This window comes from Delphinus delphis, chromosome 1, assembly GCF_949987515.2.
Source record: "Delphinus delphis chromosome 1, mDelDel1.2, whole genome shotgun sequence".
NCBI lineage: Eukaryota > Metazoa > Chordata > Mammalia > Artiodactyla > Delphinidae > Delphinus > Delphinus delphis.
This window is the reverse complement of record NC_082683.1, coordinates 8,965,791-8,990,985: the sequence shown is the minus strand read 5'-3', so window position 1 is coordinate 8,990,985 and position 25,195 is coordinate 8,965,791. Positions and strand designations below refer to the sequence as shown.

General features: G+C 54.9%; 1 protein-coding gene and 1 long non-coding RNA gene across 2 annotated transcripts; one reads left to right on the top strand and one right to left on the bottom strand.

The window, feature by feature from the left end:
- Nucleotides 1–7,925: 7,925 nt before the first annotated feature.
- Nucleotides 7,926–22,322, bottom strand: AGTRAP (angiotensin II receptor associated protein). Its single transcript, XM_060031778.1, has 5 exons — nucleotides 22,217–22,322; nucleotides 14,611–14,645; nucleotides 12,196–12,301; nucleotides 11,180–11,354; nucleotides 7,926–9,667 (listed from the first exon to the last, which is right to left on the bottom strand). Exons 1-5 carry the CDS (start codon nucleotides 22,241–22,243, stop codon nucleotides 9,564–9,566), a joined length of 447 nt encoding a protein of 148 aa, XP_059887761.1. The 5' UTR covers nucleotides 22,244–22,322; the 3' UTR covers nucleotides 7,926–9,563.
- On the top strand, nucleotides 21,651–24,605 carry LOC132438060 (uncharacterized). The gene is made up of 3 exons (XR_009522150.1): nucleotides 21,651–21,713; nucleotides 23,861–23,961; nucleotides 24,508–24,605. It is a non-coding gene; the product is annotated as an uncharacterized lncRNA (long non-coding RNA).
- The last annotated feature ends 590 nt before the right edge of the window (nucleotides 24,606–25,195 follow it).

The window sequence follows — 25,195 nt, the reverse complement described above, 5'->3', positions numbered from 1 at the left end:
TCTCTCTCCTGCCTCCTGCAGTTTAACCATCCGGCGTTATAACCATCCCCTTTGCACACCCCCGGCTCCCTCTCTCTGCCACTCATGCAGCAAAATCACAACATAGGTTAAAGTGACTAAAGGAAACCCTACAACTGCACTGGTGGCCTCGCTCCGAAATTACCACCTTCAACCTCAAGCGGCCCCCAAGGCTGCTGGAGAATCAGACTCTAGTCCCCTCCTCCCCACCCTCTTAGAAGCTATTTCACGCTTTCTCTGCTATCCTCAAGCCTCTGTCGCCTCTTCTCCTCTCACCCCCTGCAGCAGACCTTGTTCCTGTTTCACCCACCAAAGAGGGCCGTCAGAAGACAATAGCCACAAGTGTCCCTGCCCACCAGCTTCATGTCCACAGCCTCTCCTGCCCCCCCTATCCTGTGCGGTACCACCCCCAGCCTGACCCTCCTCTGTGCCCTGGGGGCCATCCCATCTCCCCTGCCCAAGGCCAGCACCCAGGGCCACCACCGGCCTCCGATGTCCCATTCTGTGAATCAGGAAAAGAACCGTCGATCCCCACAGCTGACTCAGCCCCCCACGCCCACCGGGGCACAGAGCGGGGTGGGGGGTGGGTGGGACACAGGCTATGATGTGTCCGGGCCCTGTCCCTGCTCCCAAAGTCACTTCCCCATCGTCAACACTTCCCCTTGTCTGACGGATTCATTCCCATCAGCACTTCAACAAGCGGTTATTTTTTTCCATCTTTAAAAACAAAAAGCAAGGGCTTCCCTGGTGGCGCAGTGGTTGGGAACCCACCTGCCAATGCAGGGGACACAGGTTCGAGCCCTGGTCCGGGAAGATCCCACGTGCCGTGGAGCAACTAAGCCCGTGAGCTACAACTACTGAGGCTGCGCTCTGGTGCCCATGAGCCACGGCTACTGAGCCCACGCGCCACAACTACTGAAGCCCATGCACCTAGAGCCCGTGCTCCGCAACAAGAGAGGCCACCGCAATAAGACCGCACACTGCGGCCAAGAGTGGCCCCCGCTCGCCGCAACTAGAGAAAGCACAGCAACAAAGACCCAACGCAACCAAAAATAAATAATAAATAAATTAAAAAAAAAAAAAAGCAAAACACCAAAAAAAACCCCACTCCTCTCTTGAGCCTCCAGGAAGGACTCAGGCCATTTCTCCCCTTCTCATCACCCCCAAATCCCAATTCCTCCTCCACCTCCATCTCTGCTGACCTCAGTGCAGTTGGGCTCCCCTCACCCCAAAGCGCCTTTCCTCCAGGTGATCTCTGCTGTGCCAAGCCTCTGGCTAGTTCTCAGCCTTTGGCATGTTGCAGGATCTTAGTTCCCTGACCAGGGATTGAACCCGGGCCCTCGGCAGTGAAAGCGCAGGGTCCTGACCACTGGACCGCTGGGGAAGTCCCAGCCCTCAGTTTTCTTGGGGCAGCAAAGGCTGCAGGACAGTGATCGCTCAGCCTCCTCGGAGTCCCTGCCTCCCTGCCTCCAGGCTGCCACCTCTCAGTACCCCTCCCTCCCTCCTGCCTGCCCGCTCTTTCCAGCGTCTTCTGCTGGTTCCTGTTCTCCGCGCTCATCCCTGGGACCCCCACTTCCCTGATGCTCGCACCCCAGGTGACCCCAGCTTCAGATGGTTCTCACGCAGACTCCCATCCCGCTCTTCTGGACATCCTGACTCCTCCCTCCCTCCCATCACATGCAGTCCATCAGCTAATCCCATCTGTTCCACCTTCCAGACACCCAGAATCTGCCCCGGCTCACCACCTCATCCTTACCTCCCTGGGTCAAGCCACCCCCTCCTCTTGCCTCCTAACTGGTCTCCCCTCTTCTGCCCTGTCTCCACATCCAACAGCCTCCTCCCAACAGAGGGCAGAGTGGCCCTGCGGACACTGAGATCAGGGTGTGTCCTGACTCACCTCAAACACCCCCAAAGACTCCCCAGCCCACTCAATCCTCAACCAAGGCTTCGAAGCCCTCTCTCAGGGACCTTATTATTATGTACAAAGTGACGTCGGAACACAGCCTCATCTCTCTGGTTATGCCTGTCTATGGCTACACACATTTCCCCTCTGGCCTTTAAGACAGCTGGCTGACCCCTGCTCCATGCTATCTGCTCCCCACCCTTACCTAACCCACCGTCCCCCTCTACTCCCTCCCCTTTTGCTCTCTCTGCTCTGAACACACTAGCCTCCTCACCGTTCTTCCAAAATGCTGTGCATGTTCCCACCTCAGGGCCTTTGCACTTGCTGTCCCCTCCGCCCAGAACCCTCTCTCCCTCTCTCCCTCATTCCTTCCAATCCTGCTCAGACTTCACAGGGAGCCCTTCCCTGACCACTCAGCCCACGCCCACCCTCAGCACTCCTGCCTCTTTTTACCCTGCATGATTTTTCTCCATGACTTATCACCACCTGATAGGCTGCAGAAATTAGTGTTTGCTGTTCTCTCTGCAGTGAACTGTGAGCCACTGTCTCTTTTTCCCTGCTGTATTCACAGCACATAGAATAAATAGTATGTGGCACACAGTAGGGGCTTATACGTTGTGCTAAAGGAGTGGCTGGGTCGCGTTAAGCATCACGCAGCCTTTAGGACGTGTCCTGTCATTTAACCTGCACCGCAGCCCTAAGAAGTAGGCTGCTCGTTTTAGAGATGAGCTTAAAGAGACTACCTGCCCAGCCCAAGGCCTTAGAGCAGGTTAGCAGTGGCAGAGGGCTACCCCGGGAGCTAACTCCGCAGCGCATGCTCCTAACCAGGACCGCCCCGAACCCCACCTCTTTCCAAAGGAGACTTGAGACAGCTCAAGCCGCAGTCTCCCTTCCTACCCCTAATTCCCTTCATCCCACGCCTGGGCTCATCGGCCCATCTATCTGCTCTTCAACCCCCACCCCGTCTGCCCCCCCGCCACTCCACCCTCATCCTCGTCCAGTTAAGGTGATAAGAGTCTCTCTTCTCTTCCCACTAGGACTCAGTTTTCTGCCCTCCTGGACCTGCCCTCCCGCGCCTCTATCTTCCTCTGGTCCACCTTCACCCAGTCGAATTTGAACCCGGAGGGGATCTCAGGCGGGACGGCTAACGATCCAGGCAGGTGGAGGCAGGGGAGCGGGGGCGGAGACATTAAAGATCGCGCCTGCCCAGTGCGGGGCTGCCGCGTGGAGGGTGCCCCCTGTGCCTCCACGCGAGCTGAGAACTTGGCGGCGGGAGTCTGTGCGCGTGCGCGCTCGGGGATGCGGGTGGCCGTGGGGTGGGTGAGGCTCGCGGTCCTCGGGTTCTGGCCGCACGAGGTGTGCCCGGAGGCAAGGCAGGTGGGCCTCGTGCAAACTTCTCCACGTGCAAGACAGAACTCTGCCTGCCTTCGGCTCCCTCCGAAACGGGCTGGACTCCGCCGTAACCACTCCCCTCCGCGCTGTGTCCTTGGCGCAATCATACTTTTCTCCGGGCATTTTCTACCTGCCAAACCTCTTTGCCCATGCTGTTCCCCACCCAGACCTGCCATGCTCTTTACTTTACGTTTTCTCTTTTCTAAACAGGGAGAGCACTGGGCCTGGAGTCAGAAGACCTGTTGATCAAGATCAGTTCCCTTGCCCTGTGACCTCAGGCAAGCCCCTAAATTCTCTGAGCCACAGGCTCCTCCTCCGTAAAAGGGGAGTGGTGACACCTACTGTACTATCTCATGGGTTTGATGGGAGAATCAGACGTTTAATAAATAAATGCCAAAGAGCCTTTAAACTCTAAGGCAGTTCTTGAAGGAGGGGATGATTATTACTTCCTCTTAAGTCCTCTTTTATGTCTAGTAATACTTTTTGCCTTAGAGTCAAGCCGATCTGATATTAATTTAGCTATACCAGCTCTATTTCAGTCCTTATTTGCCTGGCTTAACTTTTTCATTGATTTCCTTTCAGCCTTCCTGTGTCTGTATATTTTAGGTGTGTCTCTTAAAACACAATGTGGCTGGAAGTTTTTCGGTTTTTGTTTTTTGCGGTACGCGGGCCTCTCACTGTTGTGGCCTCTCCCGTTGCGGAGCACAGGCTCCGGACGCGCAGGCCCAGCGGCCATGGCTCACGGGCCCAGCCGCTCCGCGGCACGTGGGATCCTCCCGGACCGGGGCACGAACCCGCGTCCCCTGCATCAGCAGGCGGACTCTCAACCACTGCGCCACCAGGGAAGCTCCTAAGATGTCTTTTGAACAAAGTGTTTGAAATAAAACAGACTTTGCAAGTCGCTGGGCTGGGGAGCTCTAAGCTCCCTTCAAGTTCAAATCTGTTATTCTGACTTTAGATCTCTGATACAATGTTTTATAACAATCTGTTGACCTCTGTCTCCTGACAAATTTTTCAATCTTTTGAAAACTCGTAGAATGCATTCAATAAATGTTATAGAATTAATAATAAACAAATAGATAAATGGTCAGACATGCTACCCCCAAATATGGCACCTTGGCATACTGAATACTTTAAGCTGAAGTTTTTTAAAAACTATTAATTAATTAATTTATTTTTGGCTGACGTGGGTCTTCACTGCTGCACATGTGCTTTCTCTAGTGGCGGCGAGCAGGGGCTACTCTTCATTGCGGTGTGTGGCCTTCTCACTGCAGTGGCTTCTCTTGTTGCGGAGCACGGGCTCTAGAGTGCAGGCTCAGTACTTGTGGCACACGGGCTTAGTTGCTCCGCGGCATGTGGGATCTTCTCGGACCAGGGCTCGAACCTGTGTCCCCTGCATTGGCAGGCGGATTCTAAACCATTGCGCCACCAGGGAAGTCCCTGAAGGAGTTTTTGAGAAAACAGCAGAAGCAGGAAGGCCCCTCTGACCTTCCCCCACCGCCCTGCCCTTCTTCCCTGAAACAGGTCATAAAATTCCCATGTGCAAGGAACACCCCCTGTATCAGGAGAAAAGAAGACATTCTTATCACCAGAGACAGGGAATTTCTGGCCAAAAAAATTCTGTAAAAACAGACCTTGTTAAACCCTTATCTTCCTAGTTACTTCTTTACCACTTACAGCCCCAAGCCCAAACACCTTTGTCTTATCAACTCTTCACAAATTTCTTGTTTTTCTTTGTCTAAAAGCTTCCTGCTCTGGTCACGTCTTTGGGTCTCCATTCTCTTGTATACATAAAAATTCAAAACCTTTGTATGCTTTTCTCCTGTTAATCTCTTGTCAGTTTAGGGACTTCCCTGGCGGTTCAGTGGTTAGGACTCTGCACTTTCACTGCCAAAAGCGTGGGTCAGGGAACTAAGATCCTGAAAGCGTAGCCAAAAAAAAACCAAAAAATAAAAAACTGTCCGTTTAATTTTCAGACCCAGCGGGGACCCTAGGAGGGTTGAGAAGAACTTTTTCCTCCCTACATTGGCCATCCCTCCCTCTGAATAATTAACACAGGCAATGAGATGTACCGTTTATTTTACCTAACTGAGGCTCAGTGAAGCTAAGAGGCCATCCGGTCACTCACACCGCCAGTCAGAGGCTGCATTTAGAATTAAATCCAAGGCTCGCTGGCCCCAGAGCTGGTTTGGAGAGTTGGAATTTCCAGACTGATTTGAAGACTCTGAGGACGTGCCTGGCGGGCCCCCGCTCTGGTCCAGTTTTGGCCAAGGGGAAAAGACACTGACTCCTCTGGCTCCTTCATCTGGAAGGCTCAGTTTTGTGAAGACAAGAGATACAAGATTTGCAGACAAGATAAGTGACTTTAGCCCTGGCCAGCAGGAGACCAGAGACAAGAGGAATTTGCTTCCTGTGGTTGACAGTTTCTAGAATGTGAGAAAACCCTATAGACTAAAATATGGACTCTTTCCAAATCCCTTTAGAAACTGGCCTTTTAAAGAGAACGTGTGGGAGTTCCCTGGAGGTCCCGTGGTTACGGCTCGGCGCTTTCACTGCTGTGGGCCCTGGTTGGATGCCTGGTTGGGGAACTAAGATCCCGCAAGCCACACGGCGTGGCCAAAAAAAAAAATAAATAAATAAAAAGAACACAGTAATGAGAATGTCTGGCCGGAAAGCCCTGTTACCTCAAGTGCGGCCCACTGGAGACTTGAGTTCCTGGCCTTGCCCATGCTGAAAACTCAGCCTCTGTGCACCGGGGCCAAGTCATATCTCGGAGACAGTTTTGGGCGAAGTAGAAAAGAATAGCTTTATTGCTCTGCCAGGCAAACGGGGCCACACGCATCACTGCCCCAAACCTGACCTCCCTGTCTCCTCTTGGTGAGTGGCAGCTCCAGCCTCCAGTTGCTTGAGCCCCAAACCTTGCAATCTTGATCTCCTCTTTTTCTCCTACATCCAGTCCATGAGTGAAGCCTGCTGCTCTGCCTTCAAAACAGATCCGAGAGCTGCCACGTTGGGAGAGGTCATCTCCGTCACATGGCCTTTCCACCCTGCCTGGCCTGGGACACTTCCTCACCGAGAGACAACGAGCCCACACAGCCCAGCTGAGCTCGGCGCCTGGCGTGGGAGCATCTTTCCCTGTTTCAGGCCCAGCGTGTGCTCTTTTGTTCTGCTTAAGCCCGTGTGTCATATGGCACCCGGCCAGCCCCACTGCTCTATCTGTCCTCTTCGGGGAGGGGATGGGGTCCTTCCACTGCGCCCTGAGAGGGCCGACCACAAGCAAACTGCCTGTCAGCTGCCGGGAGGGACCCGCTGGTCCCTGGAAGACCGACGCCACTACTGAAGCCGATCTTGCTGTCTCTTCTCAGCGTGAGTCCAGCGCCGTCCATCAGTGCTTGAGCGTCTGATGTTTTCCTTGACGCCTCCAATACCAAGCTGCCATGGGCAGAAGTGCCTGGAGGACTCCCTTGGATTGAGAACCGGTGCCCGGTGCTCTGCCTGACCTGACCACGCGTCACCACCTCCACCTCTCCATCCAACACTGTCCTTTTAATGTTAAGTCAGACCACGTCGGACTCTGCCCAAAGCCCTCCAGTGGCTCCCATCTCACACTCAACCAAAGTCCTTGAAATGACCTTCTGACCCATCTGCCCCTGCTGCCTCCCTGACCTCATTGCTTCTTCCCATCCTCGGCTGCAGCCACTCTGGCCTCCTGACCGTGCCCCCAAACAGACTGGTCAGGCACACGCCCGCTCAGCCCTTCCTCCGAGCTGTGCCCTGCCTGAAACCTCCCAAGCAAAATGGAATCTCCCAGGTACTAGGGGCTTTTCCCCTCACTGGGGTATCCCCAGCATCTAGAACACGGCCCAGCTCCTGTCAGCTCTTGACTGCTTTTTGAATGAATGTTAGACACTCTCCCTTATGAGACCTGCTGTGTGGAAAGGGGCAGCCACCCTGGTGGCCCTCACTGTTCCCATGTGCCTCTGATGGCCTCTCCTTGCAGGATGGCCCTTGGCTTCCTGGGGCCACCTTGCCCGCATGGGCAGGGAGCCAGAGCAGCCTGAAAGTTTAAGTCACTGTCCCCCAACCCTGGAGTAGCTTTGGCAGATGACCAAGAAAGCCCAGCTCCCCTGTTTTGCAACACATCACACGCTTCCTTTCAGGGTCTGCTCCTGGGGAGCTCCACCTCAGACAGGGGCCTTCCTCTGCCCTCTCCCCAAAGATCCGCTCAACTTGGGGGTCTGGGGCTATAAGGAACTGGGGTCTCTGAATATACTCTCTGTTTGACACAGCCTCTCCTATCTGTACCCCCCCACCCCGCCTCTTCCTTCCTTGAGAAATCTGACGCGCTCAGGATCCAGATGCAGGAGTATATACGCTGCGAGCCTCCCACGTGCCAGGAACCGGTACAAGCGAGAGAACTGGAACTTGAGTGTTAGCCTGTTAGCCTCCTCTCCCCCACCCAAGGCCACAACCATGCGCTTGACACGGGTCCTTCTACCTGGTGCTTTTACATCTTACCACATGTACGCCACAAACAACACAGGGTATTGCTGAGAGGTTTTAAAATTCACACTAACGCTCTCATATCACGTGTGCCATTCTGCAACCAACGTTCGGCGGGAACCAACATTGATAGAAATAGGCCTGGTTTATTCATTTGAACTGCTGAACAGCATTCCTTAGAATTAACGGACCACGGCTTATCTGTCCGCCCCCATCTGACTATGAGGCTGTTCCCGGTTTTCCACAGCTTCAGCCACCCAGCATCCCTTGGCCCCAGAGCACAAGCCCCTTCCCCGGAGGCCCATGTTCCTTCTTCCAGGGCTCTCGCCACCTGACAGAGGACTCCTAATGCCTGTTCCCCCCCGAGAGCAGGACCTGAGTTCACCCCTGTAGCTCCAGCATGTGGCAAGCACCCAGCTTCTTTGGATGGACGGATACAGAAGAATGGGGGGAGGGGACCGTGCACCAGGCCTCGACCTCTTTGTGCCGGGGACGAGCCAGGATGGCCTGAAAGAGCCCAGGTACCTGGGGCCCAGTGGTCAGTGCCATCCCAGGGGAGTGGGGGGGGGGCCCTGGCCATGGGCTCCTTGGAGCTTCTGGACAGGTGTCCCCATTTGCTCTGAGGCCAAGACACAGGGTCTGCCAGGAGCAGACCGCCCCGGCCCACTCACCCAACAGCATCATGGGCTCAAGGAACAGCCCCGCCGACAACCTTGCTGTCACGCAGGGAGCCCTCCCGAGGGCCAGGCACCGTCCATTTCAGCTGCATCATCGCTCTCTGGGCAGGCATTAGCCCTCCTCCAGCAGACACGGGGGTCTGAGGGGCACACAGTCAGGGGCAGGGCAGGATTCAAACCAATACCTGAGCCATCTGAATTCGGAGAAATGGACACCCACTTGCCGCAATGAACAGTGCCCTCCTCTGCTGGGGCCTCGGCTGTGCTGGAGCTGAGCACAGAGCAGGCCCAGCTGGTCGTGAGCCCCTGCTTCCTCCTGCCACGAGAGAATGGGCACCTAAGGCCTGGTGCCCTGGGGATTCGCCGGAATCTTCCCAGGAATGGCAAGTCCAGGCTCCAGCCCTGACGGGAGATTAAACGTGGCTCAAAACACACTCAGCTAGAGGATTCCCTGAACTTTAATGCCATGGCTCTGAGCAGGGCAGCTGGAGGCTGTGGCGGACCTCTGAGGCTGCAGACACCACCAGCCTCCAGTGATGGGGTCCTGGGCCCCAAGTGACTAGGCAGTGAGAAGCCGTGGGGCCTCACCCCTGCACTCCTGGGGCTTAGTGTGACCAGAAGCTCTCAGAGCTCCTGCGGGAGGGCTTGGCCAACTTCGGGAGAGGCGTGGGGTAGGGGCATCACTGGCTCTTAGAGGCCTGACCCCGCCAGGCTCAGGCACGGCTCGACCCAGCGCCTGCACGGAGCAGCTAAGGGTGGAGGTGACAAAAGCGACCACAGTTCCCAGCCTGGCACCAGTGGGATGCCTGGGAGGGAGGAGAGGCCTCGAGGAGTTTGGGACAGGTGTGCACAGGGGCTCCTGGCCTCTCAGGGCACTTGATTCAGGCAACCCCTGAGATGGGGAACCGGAAGGCACATCCCACATTAGTTCTGAGAAAGGTGGGGGGACGGGAGCGCCCCGAGGATGACATCCAAGGCACATCCAAGAAGGTGATGCAGCCTCCTCCCACCCCTCCCCACAGTTTGTCAAACTGGCCCCTAGGCTGGGGCCAGGTGCAGCAGGGCTGGCTTCAGTATCCTTGGGGGACGTGAGCCCTGCTCTCCAGGTCGGCAGGGGCTTCTGGAGAGTCAATCGTCTGGTAGGCACTGTGATCCTGTGAAGGTCCGAGGAAAGCTAGGGGGCGGGGGAGATGGGGGGAAAGAAAAACTGAAGGGTGAGGACTTAGGACATTCCACAAGGCCAAACCAACATCCCCCTACCCCTTGACCAGAAAGGCCAGAGCTGGGCATCCCAGCACCCAGGAGTGACAGTGGCAGCAGCCCCAGGCATCAAGCCTTTAGCATATATTATTTATTCAATCCTCCTGTAACCCTACAGAGGTTTTTTATTGTCCCCACTTTACAGATGAGGAAACTGAGGGTCACAGAGATGAACTGACTCGCCTGAGATTATAAAGCTTGAAGCAGAGGACACCAGGGTTCAGACCTAAGCAGCACGACCCCAAGGACAGGGCTCGTAGCCATTATGCCTCAGTGGTTCTCTGAGCAGCACATGCTCAGGAATCTGGCCAAGGGACGCCCAGCCCTGGGCCCACGGGCTCCTCTCCGGCTCCTCTCCCGGACAGAGCGGATACAGCGTGACTGTTTCCAGAAGGCCCCAGAGCTGGCACAGTTGCAGAGCCCAGAGGGTGCAAGGCAGGCGGTAGGGCTCTCAGTGCCACACCCCTCACTCCCATCTGCACTCTGCACAACTGTCCTGAGCTCCTGAACGGGCCCCAAGGGCCCTGGGCCTCAGTTTCTTCATCTGTCTAATGGAGGAACGTCACTGGCTCCTCCCCGCCCCCGGGCAGGCCTGGGCAGTGCTGAGGTTGCCCAGGGTGGGCGGCCCCGGGCCATTCCGGCCCTTAGCCCAGCAGCTCTCCCAGCGGGTCACGGGCCACTCTGGACCTCTCTTCTCAGAAGTGAAAGGTGGAAGACCACACCTCTCTCCACTTCTCTCAGAGAGAGAGAAAGGAGGTGAGAATGTGCATCAGAGAGGGCAGGGGAAGGGCCACCACGAGAAGGGGTACAGCTCAGAGAGGCCGTGGGAGCGGGCAGCAGGTCTGGGCTAAGGGAAAGCACCTGCAGTTCAGGGCTGGCTTTGGCCGGGGCCCCCACGGCCTAGGCCACAGCACCACCCCTCCCTTGGCCACCCAGACCCCGTATGTGGCAGGAGACGGGGGTTCCAGCAATGGGGCTGGAGGGAGCTGAGAGGGGAAGCTGGCCCTGCAGGTGCCTACAAGCCTCGGGCCACAGACTGCCCAGAACCGCCTGGGGCACTGGATCACGCCCAAAGCTGCACCCATGTCTGAGCTGACAGGGGAACCTGGCACTGTAGCCTGGTGCCAGGGAAAGGTCATAACAGGTGGGGGCGGCCAGGGGGACCCCTGGGCTCCTGCAGCAGAGACCAGAAACTTGCACACGGTCCAGCCTGGCTCCCAGAGCCCACGCCAAGCCCCGTCCTGCACCTCGAGCCCTTCTCTCAGGGGGCAAGGTTGGCTCCCTGGGGCCGGGGGCTGGGGGGCGGGCAAGGTGGAGACCAGGGAGAGGTGGGGAGATGGCAGTGTGCCAGCACCTGGGCCAGCGAGAGGGGAGTCGGGGAGCTGGCGGGAGGCGCTGGCCTCACCAGTGTGGAGGAGGTGCTCACCCCCGCGCTCCCGGTGCATTTGGTAGACGAAGCAGCAGGAGACCGGCTTGAGGAGCGCGCTGACGATGGCCATGCCAGCGCTGAAGCGCTCTGTGTCCGAGACGCTGGTCCTTGGGTAGAAGATGCTGATGTGGATGATGTCCAGGAAGATGGTGACCACCAAGCCACCCAGAAACTGCAAGACAGGCCGGGCGCAGGGCCCAGGGGCGACCACGTGTCATCCGGGTTTACGAGCCCGCTGCCCCCCTGTCCCACCCCCTCACTCTCCCACCGTATACACCAGGCCGGAAGCTCCACTTGTGCCCTACTGTGTCCTTGGGGTTTGCTGGACAACAGATCAAGCCAGCAGGCAGGACTCTGTGGGTGAGATGCCCGACTGGGGGCTGTGAGGCCGCGAGCAGTGGTGTGGGGCCAGAGCACCTTCCCCCACCTCCTCTCATGCTGAGGCCACGACGAGGTACAAGACTTGGGTCCAGAGCCTCTGAGATGGAAGGTCCCTCAGAATTCACTTGCTCCATCTTCACCACCAGAGAAATCCCTTCTCAGCCATCCCGAGAGGCCGGTCGGGTGCTCACAGCCATCTGGGTCTGAGCGGGTGTCGGGAAGCTCCCCCGGGGGACAGTTCAGCCAGACGGTGTCCGCTCTGACCTCACAAGGTGGTGGAGTTCCCTCTCCACAGGCCTCCCGGCCACATCCCTCCCTATTAGGAGGGCCCTAGAGGTGGGTTACTGGCGTGTGCTCCACTGCCCTCGGGGAAGGGCCAGTCTGGGACACCGGTGGGAGCCCACGCCATGCCCCTCTTGGGGAAAAAATGAGCAGACTCCGGGCTCTCTGAGCCAGGCAGGCAGGGAAGCAGGCCAGACTAGTGAAGGTGCACGTGGGCTGGTAGCCTGGGTGGGCTTACTTAGCAGAAAGTGGAAAATGGGGAAAAAAGAAGGGAGAGGAGATTGGATGAGTGAAGGGGAAGACGGAGCCGGGCCCACGATCACCCTCAAGCCAGTTCTCCCCCAGCTCACCATACTTATGGCGTCGATGGAGTCCCGCTGCGCGACGGCCCACACGCCCAAAGCCAGGATGGTGAAGTTGGACCACGCGTAGGCGCCCGGGAACACGATGCAGCCCCTGCGGGAGAAGGAGGCATCTGAGTCAAGTCAGGAGGTGGCCGCCGCACAGGTGCCCACCCCTCCCACAGGTCACCTCCTAAGGCTCTCAGGTCTCAGGGCCCCTACGAGCAGAGGCCACAGTCCATGGCCTTGTTCCTTCCCCCCACGCCCCCGTGCTCCAGAAATGTCAGCACTCTGCCTCCGCTCTGCCTCCGCGGAGGCAAATGCCACCGCTCTGCCTCCCAAACGGATCCGGAATCTGGCCACGTCCCTCCAGGTCCAAACCACCATCCTCTCCTACTAGCCTCTCCCCACTGGTCTCCGTACTTCCACTCCTGCCCGCTCCTGGCCATTCATAAACAGCAACCAGTTAGGTAAATCGGGGACGTCACTCTGCTAAAAGTTCTCCAACAGTTCTCTTGGAATAAAATTCAGATTCTTGACCATGGCCTATGGGGCCCTGTGGGATCTGGTGACACAGCCCAGCCTATACCTCCCATTCATTGCCTTGCTGTCCCCTCTACCCTGAACACTCGGTCCCTTTTTGTCATTTTAGCCTCACCTCAACTGTTAACTCCGAGACTCCTTCTCTGACTGCCCCATTTCAAGTACCACCTCACCGCTTTCTAACACAATGCCCACCCTCTTTTATTTTGTAGGGTATTGCTACTAACTCAACTGTTTACTTGTTTGTTAACTCAAAGAAAATAATAGTTAACCCAGAGCCCTTACTAGCACCTGGCACAGTTATAAGTGCTTTAAATTCGCTCATTTATGTGCATTTGTCTTAACAACCCCAGTAAGGAGGCACTATTGCTATCCTCATTTTACAGATGAGGAGAGAGAGGCACAGAGAGGTCAAGTAACTTGCTGAAGGTCACACAGCTGCTAAGTGGCAAAGCTGGGATTTAAACCCAGGCAGTCTGGCTCAAGAGGCTGCGCTCTTATCCACCGTATTCGCTCAGCTTGGATGGCCCCAGCACGCAGTGGGGTGCCTCACGAATTTAAATGGCGTTCCCTGAAGTGTACCGTACAGAAAACATGTGCAAAGCACTTGAGCGTAGGGCACAACGAGGCTTACTCAGAATAAGTAATCTCATTTTTTGGTTCTGGAAAGCAGGCCTCACCAGCTCAATCTTGGGGAGCGTCACTGAGAAATCTGGATTTTGACTCTGCTCCTCGAGGTCATTAACCATGATTATCACTGTTCCCATTATTCACACCCGTTAACGTGTGCACTGCACTTCCACAGCTGCAAAACGCACACGTGAGCTCAATGGTCTCCAGTCTCGGTTTGGCAGACAAATCTCCCCAGAAACTCAACAGCTAAAGCAGACGGTCATGATGAAAATCAATCCTGAGTCCTCAGGTCTCCCTTGGGCAGGCCTGGGCAGTGTCCGGTGAGCAGAGCATCGCCATGCTTCTCTCTCACAGCTCCTGAGTGGTGTGCTTCCTTGTACCCATTTTACAGATGGAAACCAAGGTCCCAAGAAGTGGAGTCACTTGGTCAAGGTGACCTGGCTGGAATATAGCAGAGCCAGGACCTGAACAGGGTCGGTCTGAATCCTGAGCCTGCCGTCTCTGGGCAGGGGGTGTGAAGTGAGAGTGAGGGTCCACCCCTGAGCAAGTGACCTCACCCCTGTGTCAGGCGTCTACTTGCTGAGCCGCTGAGCTAACCCCCAGAAGGCGACCAGCCTGGCAGCTGGGCTCTGGACACCCTCAATGGAGGTTAGCAGTTTTACAGTTTCAGAAGTTACGCTTTCACCTTCCGATGACCTTACAGGACAAGTGGGAGGGTCAGTAATGCTCTCACTTTATAGGTGAGAAAATGACTTAGGGGGTTTAAGTGACTCACCCAAGGTCACAGACACACAGAGCTCTACCTGACATCCACCCCAGCACTGTATAAGAGACCGGCCCCCAGGCTTCAGCACCTCAGACCCCCCAGATGTGAAGGCCTCGGGGAAGAACTAGAGGGGTGACAAGCCCAAAGGGCTCGGGCAGTGTCTGGAGGAAGGTTGAGCGGTTGGTACTGCCCTGGGCTGTTGCCTCCCTGAGGATGAGGGCTCGAAGCTCCTAGGGCAGTGACGGCAAAGGCCTCTGGGTACTGCCTGCCCCTCTGACATCCTTGGAACATGGGGAGCTTGCTGGTGATGTTCCTGACAAGGTGCTATTCAGTCTTGGAACGGGCTGGGAGACGTGGACAAGGCCCGTGAGACACATGGATGCAGACCCAGGACACACATGGACAAGACCCCAAGGAGACACGTGGACCCAGATCCTGGGAGACAGGTGGACACAGAACAGGACACTCAGAGAGTCACTCACCAGATCGCCAGCAGCCAGTGAACCAGGAGGATCGCCTGTGACACACAAAGAAGAGGGAGTGGGTGGAGAGGAGATCTGTGAATGTGACCACCATGGCAGCAGGGGGGTGGGCAAGAAAGCTTATGGAGCCAGAAAACACCGGAAGCCCCCGCCTAGCCCCTAAGAGGGCTTCAGCAGTGTCTGTTGAAATGAAACACCACCAACAGTGACAGAAGAGAAGGTAGAGAAGGAGGAAGAGCACAGGCCAGGCGACGCTGCCACGTTGCCCTCCCCACTCCCTCGGGGCAGCTGACACCTACAGGCCTTCCTGCTTCCAAAGGCGGGAGGCTCCTTTGGGGAACCTGGGAATCTGCTCTGGAATCAGAGGAGCCTCAATGGGAAACTGGGGTGGGGGGGAGCTCAAATGAGGCTGATTTCTTAGGACACTGGAGCTGGGGTGCCGTGTGGGGACGGGGGGATGCCGGGTGCGTCCAGGGAATGGGAGAGCAGCCCAGTGGCAGAAGACCAGAGGGGAGAGGTGGGCCTTGAGGGCCTCCGCAAGGAGCATGGATTTCAGCCCAAGTGCACTGAGGGCTTTTCTGCAGGAAGGTAACACGCTATGATTTGTTAAGAAAAGAAATCCCCCTGGCCTTTTTCTAAAGTTCTGCGCTATCCCACCCTTTTTGTTGCCCCATATGTCCTTCAAAGACAGCCCTCTTTACTGTCTTTGTAGAGCTGGTCTCTATTCCTGGTAATCCAAAGGGCCCTGATTGCAAAGCAAGTAAAGAAGGAAGGAACAGATGCTACAGGGAGGACAGGGCAGCTGCCAGCTAGAGCTTCCAAAGAAGCAGGGAACTCGGAGCTGGTGCTAAAGGGGACGCAGGGACCAGCCAGGCAAAGGAGAGGGAGAGCGGGGCGTCCCAAAGTGGACACCCGGAAGCACAGGCAGGGACGCGGGACCCAGAGCCCCGAGGGGTGGGGGGCGCTGAGGCTGCGGGAGGCCAAGAGCCCCAAGTCGGGAGCTTCAGTGGGGCCTGGTGGTCGGTGGGGGCCCTTGAGGGGGTTTGCTTCCGGCACTGAGCAGTCAAGTTGGGAAGGGGAAGCCAAGAGCCGGGGGCGGGGACGGCATGCTGGGCCCAGAGAGCAAGGGCGCACGGCCAGGATTGCAGTGGTTTCTGGTCTGGTGCAGTGGTTTCTGGTCTGGTGCAAGGGGCTCTGGCTGCGTTTCTAGAAGGGTTACTATTCATGGCACATTCCAGGTCCTGGGCCCAGCGCCCCACGTGACCTTCTCTGGGCCTCACAACAGCCTCTGGAGCAGATACTAGAATCATTCCCATTTTACAGTCAAGGAAACTAGGCTCAGAGGTAAATTAAGTTGATCGTGATTCCACTGATGGCAAGACTCAAATGAAACTGTAAGTATGACTCCAGAACCAGGGCTCCTCGCCTTCACGCCGGGGGCACGGCCTTCAGCGGAGGGGAGCTATTTGGGCTTGAGACAGACGCAGACGTTTTCCACATGGGGGGCAGGTGACATCCGGGGCAGACGCCCGGGATACCCCACCTTCACCCCCAGTGCTCAGTGAAGTGAACAAAGCCCAGAGTACGGTCCACGGCGCCCGAAGAATCCCTCTTCCGGCTACAGAGGACTAGATCGATTCTGTAAGGACCAATGCACCTGGCCTTACACAGGTCTTGAGACTCCGAAAAAGTTGAGTCTACATGACAGCAGGCTAGCTCTGGAAGGAATCTTTGCCATCACCTTCCCTCGTTTATGACCGAGTGCCTCCCACGCATCAGGCAGCATTCTGAGATTTTTGTGCATAGGAACGCATTTCATCCTTACAGTCCTCTGAGGTACAATTTTCCCCATTTTACAGTTGAGAAAACTGAGGCTCAGAGGTAAGTAACTTGCCCCAGGTTGCACAGCTGAGCCACGTTTCAAACCTGACTTAGCCAGGTGTTGTCCGACCCAGGGCCTGGGCAGATGTGCCCTCCCGTTACAAAGATGGGGAAACTGAGGCAGAGGAGGCCTAATCTTCTGAGGGTTTCTCTTCCCAGGGGCTGAAGGGGAGGGATCACACAGCGCTAAGTTTCTGAAACACGTACAGTTTAAGCCGGCATCGCTGGCACCTGCTTGGCCTCCACCCTGGGGATTCAAAGGCGAGCGAGGCAGATGCAACACTGGGCTGCCCTCCCAGACCTGACACCTAGGGTGGGCGGGAAACTGTGAACTAGGCCATCACCTTAGGAGTGTGGATTTCCAATGAGACAGCCTGCTGTGAAGGAAGTTACAGCAAAGGAGAAGGAACCTCACCCTGCGTCAAGGGAGAGGCGCTTAGGAGGCTTCTCTGAGGGACGAAGGGGGTGAGCAGGGGTTAACCAGGGGCAGAGGGGAAAGAAGAGCATTTCAAGCAGAAGGGACAGCACCTGCAAAGGCTCTGTGGCAGAAGGGAGCATGGAACATTCTGGAAACGGAAAAGAAGCCAGTGTGGCTGGAGTGGAAGAGGAGAGTGGAGAGGAGGGACAGGAAGCTGGGGGTGGGGCAGGGCTGGGCCTGGAGGGTGTGGGGAGAAATCCTGATCTTTATCTTAAGAGCAAAACACTGTCCCCCTCTGTCTAATAGGAAACCCTGCCCGCAGAGAGGAAGGGACCTGTCAGAGGCCATGACACGCGGCCAGCCACGGTGGTCCTGGTGTCGGGTTTTTAACTAAGACAAGACACCAAGGAAGGAGCCACAGGGGAGGCAGCTCACGTCGCCACTCCGGAAAATCAACACCAAATCCAGCCCTCCCTTGACTTCTATTTCAGAAACGGCCTTCATTTCCAAGGACTCTGGTTCCCACCTCTAGACTGTGCACACTGCAGGTCTTTAATAAAGGGGTGCTCTTGGCCTGCAGAGCCCAGCTTTACCATGGTAAGAGGAAAGGCTGAGACCCAGGGAAGCCTGTGGGGAAACCATTCTGTTTAACCTGTGGGATAAAGTTTTTCCTGGAGCCAGAAAAGCTTGTACTATGGAGTGAGCACCTGCTAAGGTCCAAAACTAGGCCCTCTCTTTTGGGCAGAACAGAGTATAATCTGGAAATCCTGCAGACCTTTAGCAGACACACATCCCCTCGGTGTGACATCACTTTGTTTTCTAAATATTTAGGAAACATAGCATTAGTGGATCACTTCTCTTCAGCCCTGGGAAAAGAAACCCACAAAGACGAAGCCTCCTCTGCCTCAGTTTCCCCACCTTTGTAATGGGCGGGCGCACCCACCCAGGCCCAGAGGGGTCTAATGTGCAGGAAAACTCCAACAAGAAACCCAGCCAAGATTCTAAAAAAGAGTGGCTATATGTGTATGTATAACTGATTCACTTTGCTGTACACCTGAAACTAACGCAACACTGTAAATCAACTATATGCCAATAAAAATAAAGAAAAGAAAAAGAAACCCAGCCAAGCTGGCTCTGCCCTTCCTGACAGCCCTCATCTCAGCACAAAAGAACTGTCTGCTGACTCTGGGGGAGGTTTCTGGTAACCAAGGGGATACTGGGGATACCCAGGTACTGCCATAGAGAATGAGGGAGGGAGGGGCCTGAGAATGTGCCTGGGCAGCCTGACCGTTCTGACTGGGCAAGAGGAAACAGACTTGAGCTCCTGGACTCTTCCTATAGACTCGGCCCAGGGGGGCTGCCCCGCCCTTTCCACCGCAGAGACAGGCATCTGACGGTCACTGGATGTACCTACTTACTAACCGTAAGTACTGTTATGGAACAGACATCCAGAAACAGTGTCAACCACATCAATCCCTGCTACTGAGGAAGATCTGCCTGTCACGTGTCTACACTACCCTGAACACTCGGCCCACGTCATCCTTATAACCGTCTGGCGTAGAGTTTTAATCCTGTTTTACTTATGAAGAAACTGAAGCTGTGAGAGATTAAGTAAATTGGCCCAAACGGTAATGCTTATAAACAAGAGAGCCCAGATGCTAATCTCAGGTCTATCTGGTCTGAGTTTTCCTGCTAATAAAAATGTGATGAAGGGGCTTCCCTGGTGGCGCAGTGGTTGAGAGTCCACCTGCCGACGCAGGGGACACAGGTTCGTGCCCTGGTCCGGGAAGATCCCACATGCCGTGGAGCGGCTGGGCCCGTGAGCCATGGCCGCTGAGCCTGCGCGTCCGGAGCCTGTGCTCCGCAACGGGAGAGGCCGCAACAGTGAGAGGCCCGCATAACGCAAAAAAAAAAAAAAAAAAAAGTGATGCTACACCACCTCCAGGACCACTAGATCCTCCCCTTATCACCCTAGAAGGTAGGGTCTAATTTTATGCTCTTTTTATGGTGAGGAAACTGATACTCAGAGAGGTTTAGAAATCTGCTCCAGGTCACACAGCTAGTAAGCAGCAGAGTCTGGCTTTGGACAGAAATCTCTCTGGCCCCAAAGCCTGTGCTCTATCCACTGTGCTGGAAGAGCAAGGGAAGGGTGGATGGAAATGAGGAGGTTTGACCTTGAGAAGAGAAGGCTAAGGGGGAAACCGCAGGGTCCTGCGGACCAGGACTTAGACCCTTCGTTTGCCACTAGAGGGCCCACGGGGGTGGGGGTGGGACTTCCCAGACGGGTGGTAGACAGACCTGAGGTCACCGTACAGTTTTGTATTTTTTCAGCTTGCAGGATTGAACCTGTGCCCTGGGCAGTGAAAGCACTGGGTCCTAATCACTGGACCGCCAGGGAATTCCCAGGAAAAATATATTCTCTATATTAATCTGTATGGAGGGAATTCCCTGGCGGTCCAGTGGTTAGGACTCTGCACTTTCACTGCCGAGGGCGCGGGTTCAATCCCTGGTAAGGGAACTAAGATCCCACAAACCGCACGGCACGACCAAAAAAACCATAAACAAACAAAAACAAAAACACCCAGAATATATTTTCCTGGTCCTGTGCAAACACTCGGTGGCCTGTTGCATGAGGCAGCAAGATCCCCGAGGACCCCCGAGGGCTGAGGCTAGGGGACAGCACTCAGGGCTGCTGGAGAGCAGAGGCAGAGGTGGGCAGTGGTTAATGGTATGGGCATTGCAGCCAAATATGTGGATTGGACCCCAGCTCTGTGACTTAGAGCTGTGTGACCTTGGGCCGGTCACCTGAGCTCTCAGAACTGCTGCTTGCTCTTCTATAAAGTGGGACTATAATGTTTCACAGGGGTGTTGTGTGGCTACAGAGAGGTGGAGGGATGTGCGAAACATTCAATGCAATGCCTGCCAGGTAGTCAGCCCCCCAGACGTGGCCATCCTCATTACTACTACACAGTCAGCTTCCAGAGTTCTTAACCCTCATGCTACACTACCCCCTGCACCCTCCTCCAAAGGGCCTTTCTCCCAAGACCTCACGAACCCTAGCCTATTGCCTTCGAAACTTGTCACAGTGACATTCCTCCAGCTCAGGACTTGCCTCACGGGTGGGGCTGGGTTAGCGACTGCCCAGAGGGCCTGGGGCACTTGCTTCTGCTCACCTGGCACCACTGCCCACTCCAGCTGGGCTGGGCACAAGCAGGCATTGAGCCAATGCCCAAGGAATGTGTGAAATAAGGGAGGGGGTAGTGCAGGGCCACAGGGGTGCATTGCCCCCGCTCCCAAGGGGCTCTGGTCTCAGAACACCCCACTCAGACGGCGGTGAACAAGCACCAACAGCTCTCTCCACAGGGTGGCCAGGTTTAACAGCAAAAACACAGAGCACCCAGTTAGTTTTCAATTTCAGATAATGAATAATTTGCTAGAATGTCCCAAACATTGCCTGGGATATACTTATACTAAAAAATTATTTATTGTTGATATGAAATTCAAATTCAACTGGATGTCCTGTATGTTACCTAGCAACCCTAGCTGCTCAGGCCCTCCCAGCACTTAGTTGTCTCTGATTGGTATCAGTTAAGACCCTCTGAGATATGATGTTTTATTTCCCAAGTCAAGGGAAGGACCAGACATTTCATTCCGGGCACCCAAAGCCAGCACAGCTCACACCTGGGGTCGTGTGTGGCCTGTCCCACCCATGAAGTTGCTCCAAAAAAAGCCCCAAACAGACTAAGCCCTCCCCGTGGACAGAAAATGTCAAGGCAGAAGTCAGTCCTAACTAATTGGTGGCCAGGAAAGGACACAGCTTTGAAGTCTGACCCTGATGGATTCAAACCCTGACTCTGCCACTAAATCTCTGTGGGACCTTGGCAAGTTACTTACCTGGTCTGAGCTGAAGTTTGCTCATCTGTCAAAATCTCAGAAGGTTGATGTGATTAAATAAATAACCTGGCACCCCACAGATGCCCCCCAAATGCGGGCTCTCTCCCCTCTCAATTCCTGTGGCTCTGTCCCTCATTTCATTCCCTCTTAGCAATTATTTTAGGCAAATCTCTAATTAGAGAAAAGGCGGTCAACATTAACCCCACACAGGCTGGAACAGAGTATCGACACCAACAAACCTTAGTTGCCCTCATGTAAATTTCTTCCCAGCTAAACCTTCAATCCAAGTCCATTCCCTTGTTCCAGCCATCTCTCCGCCTAGCCGTTGACTGAAAGCTTCGGGGAGGTTTACTGAAGCAAGTATTAAGGAAAGTATCAAGGGACGTCTTCCCATAAGAAGTCACAGCACAGACGGTGTCTAATAATACAAATATGGATAATGTATTGTGCTGTAGTCATCTCTTAGATTCCTTCAGTACCAGACACCACGGGTGCTAAATTCTTTGTCATGCGTGAGTAAAAGGCCATTCCTGGATACTACAGTCTCGAAGGAAACTGCACTGAGACCCAAAATGGCAGGTTTGGCCCAAGGTTCACACGTTCCTGACCAAAGTTAAAGGCTTCAGCCTCTCAGTGGCAAACAGAGCCAAGAAGCACTGGGCTGGTGGGGCGGGGAGGAAAAAAAAGAACAGCCGCTGGCATCCTGACAGCTGAGGACACGGCTCAGGAAATGAAGACACCCCAGGAAGCTCCAGTGTTTCCCTAAATGCGCAAAGTTGGCGTTCTCTGCTTTTAAGTAACTTCTATTGGTGTCTGTGCTGCTTACGAAATAAAGACGTTGAATTCATAAACTTTGAAAAACCACTCGTCCGGGATCACAGCTTCGTCTGCCAACAAAGGAGGCTACCAGGTTGGTGTCCGGGGTGCAGGTGAAAGGTTTAGCCCCTCTCTCGGTGAAAGGGAGGTGGGCCGCCTCTAAGTCCCCCTCGGGCTCTCGGTGGGCCCCCCGCCCCGCGCCTTCCTCTTTCCCCAGGGTAATTCTGGGCGCGCAGGCCAAAGCGAGCCTCGGGGGCCCGGCGCTCCCAGCTGGGCCGGTCTGACTCCGGGAAGAGGGGGCCTCTTCCCTCCCTTCCCTCCTCCAGTTTCCTCTCGGTCTTTCCTGCTGGCCTTCTGTATCCCTCTCCTTGCTACGGTCTATCCACCCACCTCCTTCTCAGCTGGACTCTGTACGTTCTCTTTCTCCCTACCACCCCTCTTTCCCCAAACGCTCGGTCCTCTCACCTCTAAATTCCTACTTTAAAAGCGCAAACGCCCAGCACGCTCGGGGAGACCCGCCCCGCGCCCGCCCGCCAGCCCGCCAGCCCGCCAACCCCAGCGGCTGGGCCACCCCCGCCCCGCCCCGCCTATTGCCACCTTCAGGTTCACGGCGGGCAGCTCCATCTCGACGAAGCTGGAGGGAACCTGCGCGACAACCGCGGGGGCTCCTGGTCTACGAACTCGGGAAACAAACTTGCCCGGCTCCGCCCCGCCCGCGGCCCCGGCTCCAACCCCCCCGGGGGGGATGGGCACGTGGGTTGGGTCACGTGACTGTTGCCCGGTTGCTAGGCGACGGCGTCCGGCTGCTAGCGCCTTAGTCCCGCAACTGCCCAGGTAGTTCCCGGCACCGCTGGAGAACATTCAGATTTGCGTCGCAAAGGGCACAATATCTCGCCGAGTTGAAGTTCCTGCAAGTGGGCTGATGGGAGAACTTGGGAGAACGTCCAGGTACAAACTGCAGATGCGGCAACAGCTGTGTCTCATCCCAGAGGGCACCCTCTCTCCTCCCTCCTTCTCCGGTGAAAGTGGAGACAGTTGCGGACCTCAGAGGATCCTTGTGAGGATAAATGAACTAATTCATGTTGAAGAAAAAATGATTCTGACACTTGCTAAAATGGTAAGGAAAACTTATTCAAGACTACTGGGGCAGGGGTTCCACAATAGGGAAGGGAGAGATCAAGCCCAACTCGGAGAACCCCAAGGATAAGTGGGGGTTTATAGGCAAGCAGCAGAGTGAAGGGTCAGTGGATGGCAAAAGTATTACTACGAAGAAACATCAAGGCTAGGGTGATTCTTGCTAACCTGACCTAACAGGATTCTTGCTAAAGGTAGGCCAAAGACAGACCTCAAAAGTGGGGAATGGGGAACTTGATCAGATATGGAGGGTGATCAGATATCAAGGGTCGGAGGGATTCTTGCTAAACTGACTTAGCAGGATTCTTGCTAAAACTGGGCTGTGCAGGATGCAGAAGGCTGGGTTGAGGCCTAGTCAAGAAGAGGGCTCAGAGGAGCCTAACTACAGTTTGGTTAAAGATACAGTCTTTGTCCGGACTTCCCTGGTGGTCCAGTGGGTAAGACCCCGTGCTCCCAGTGCAGGGGGCTGGGGTTTGATCCCATGTCAGGGAACCAGATCCCGCAGGCATGCCGCAACTAAGAAGTACTCAGGCCGCAACTAAAAAAAGATCCCACGTGCCACAACTAAGACCCGGTGCAAACAAAATAATAAATAACTCAATAAATATTAAAAAAAAAAAAGATAGAGTCTTTGTGAACATAACGTGCCCAGAACAAATGCCTGGCACTTCGTAAGTGGGCAATATACTTAAAATATTGTTATTATCAATACACAAGGGGCCTATGGTTGGAGCCTTCTTGAGTTAACATACTTAAAGCTTCAGAAAAATCCACCTGGAAGACCAGCAGAAAACCTATAGTCACACTTGTCTCCAGAAGGAAGAGGACTCGAGAAGATTCTATCAAGACACTGTCTGCCGCCCACCCCCCCCCCCCCCCCCCCCCCCCCCCCCCCCCCCCCCCCGCTATGAATGGAAGGGATGGAGGGAAGAAAGGGCTCTCCCTCCTGGCATCTCTCTTAAAGATCGTTGCCCTCCAAAGAGTCCCTCCATCCTCCTCCCCAGCCCATCCTCCACCCATAACCAGAGAACACTTTCATTTGGATAACTCCAGCTTTCATTTAGAGGGTCCGCCTGAGTCTGTCTGAGTGTTTATTCTTATTTCCAGGAGGGGAGAGACCACGTGGAAACTTGAAAAACTGCCTGGGTGGGTCCTGAGATCATATCAAGACACATACTCTCTCCAGATACAAAGAAGGACTTTTCTAGGTGAGTGTGGGAACTTTTGCAGGGCTGCAGGGTCCGCTGGCCTAATTTAATGCCCCTTTTGGAGACACAGTCATCCAGCCGGGGGGCAGAACAGCACAACATCTGCCAGAGTAACCGAGAGCTGGTAAGCTTTAGAGACCAGACACTGGGTAGGATTGTTCGGGATTCAGAGCCCAGGGGACGAGCTGGACCAGAGTAGCAAGAGTTTGAGTCCTATCCTTGTCCACTTACTGGTTCAACTTGAGTAAGTCACTTTGCCTCTCTATGCTTCAGTTTTCTGATCTGTAAAATGAGGATAATAATAGTATCTTCCTCAACGGGTTGTTAGGATTTGTTAATACACAAAAATGTTTAGAGCATTGCCCGGCAGACAGTAAGCACTCAATCAGGATTTGCTTCTATTTTGTTGTTCATTATTAGTTAATTATCATTAATTATTGCTACCGGCATAGTACCTAGAAAAGAGGAATTCCTCAATAACTGATGGGTATTATCACATTATTATCATATTATTTCCTTCTAAGAGATGTTCCCCATCCACCCCAGATCCTAGAGATGTTTAATCCAGACCTGCAGGTGTGTAATAAAACCGTGATCACCTCGTAAGGAGAAAATGCAAAACAACTCCTGGGATTAGCGCTGACATTTAGTAAGTACTATTTTGTGGCAGACAGTGTGAAAAGTGCTCATAATAAATGTTCACAACAACTGCTGTGGTGTAGGTGCCATTCTCCTCCTGATTTACAGTAAGATGACCGAGGCTAAGAGGAGTTAAGACACTTGCCCAAAGGCACATCACTAGTTGGTATGAAACTGGGCTGGGGACCAAGGAGGTCTGGTTCCACGGCTGTGACATTCAGCCACTCAGCTCCACAGCCCACATCACAGGAAAATACAGCCCAGGCTGAGATGCAAAGGATGAAGCAAGGCAAGGAGGGGAAGACAGATTGGAGCCAGATGAAGCACAAGGCTGGGCCTGTGGAATGTCCCTGCAGCTCACACAGTGACACTGCATTCACCCCGACCAGCTGGGGCCAGAGGCACTCCGGGATGGGGGTGGGGCAGAGTGCGAGCAGACCCAGCAGGGGTGGGGAGGGAGCCCACAGGGAAAAAGGAAAGTGAAACTGTTCTTAAAGCCAGAGTTCCTGCCATGATCTATCCTGACTGTGGAAAGACAAGGGGACCCCCACAAGGCACATCCCACAAGGCTTTGGGGTCATATTTTTAAGGAGTA

What these genes read in the sequence shown, in the direction of transcription:
- AGTRAP (XM_060031778.1), bottom strand. Translation starts at nt 22,243, where the DNA reads ATGGAGCTGCCCGCCGTGAACCTGAAG. An exon ending in CACTGGCTGCTGGCGATCTG is followed by an intron (nt 12,302 to 14,610) that starts GTGAGTGACTCT and finishes CTTCTCCCGCAG; the next exon opens with GGGCTGCATCGTGTTCCCGG. An exon ending in CCATCGACGCCATAAGTATG is followed by an intron (nt 11,355 to 12,195) that starts GTGAGCTGGGGG and finishes CCTGTCTTGCAG; the next exon opens with TTTCTGGGTGGCTTGGTGGT.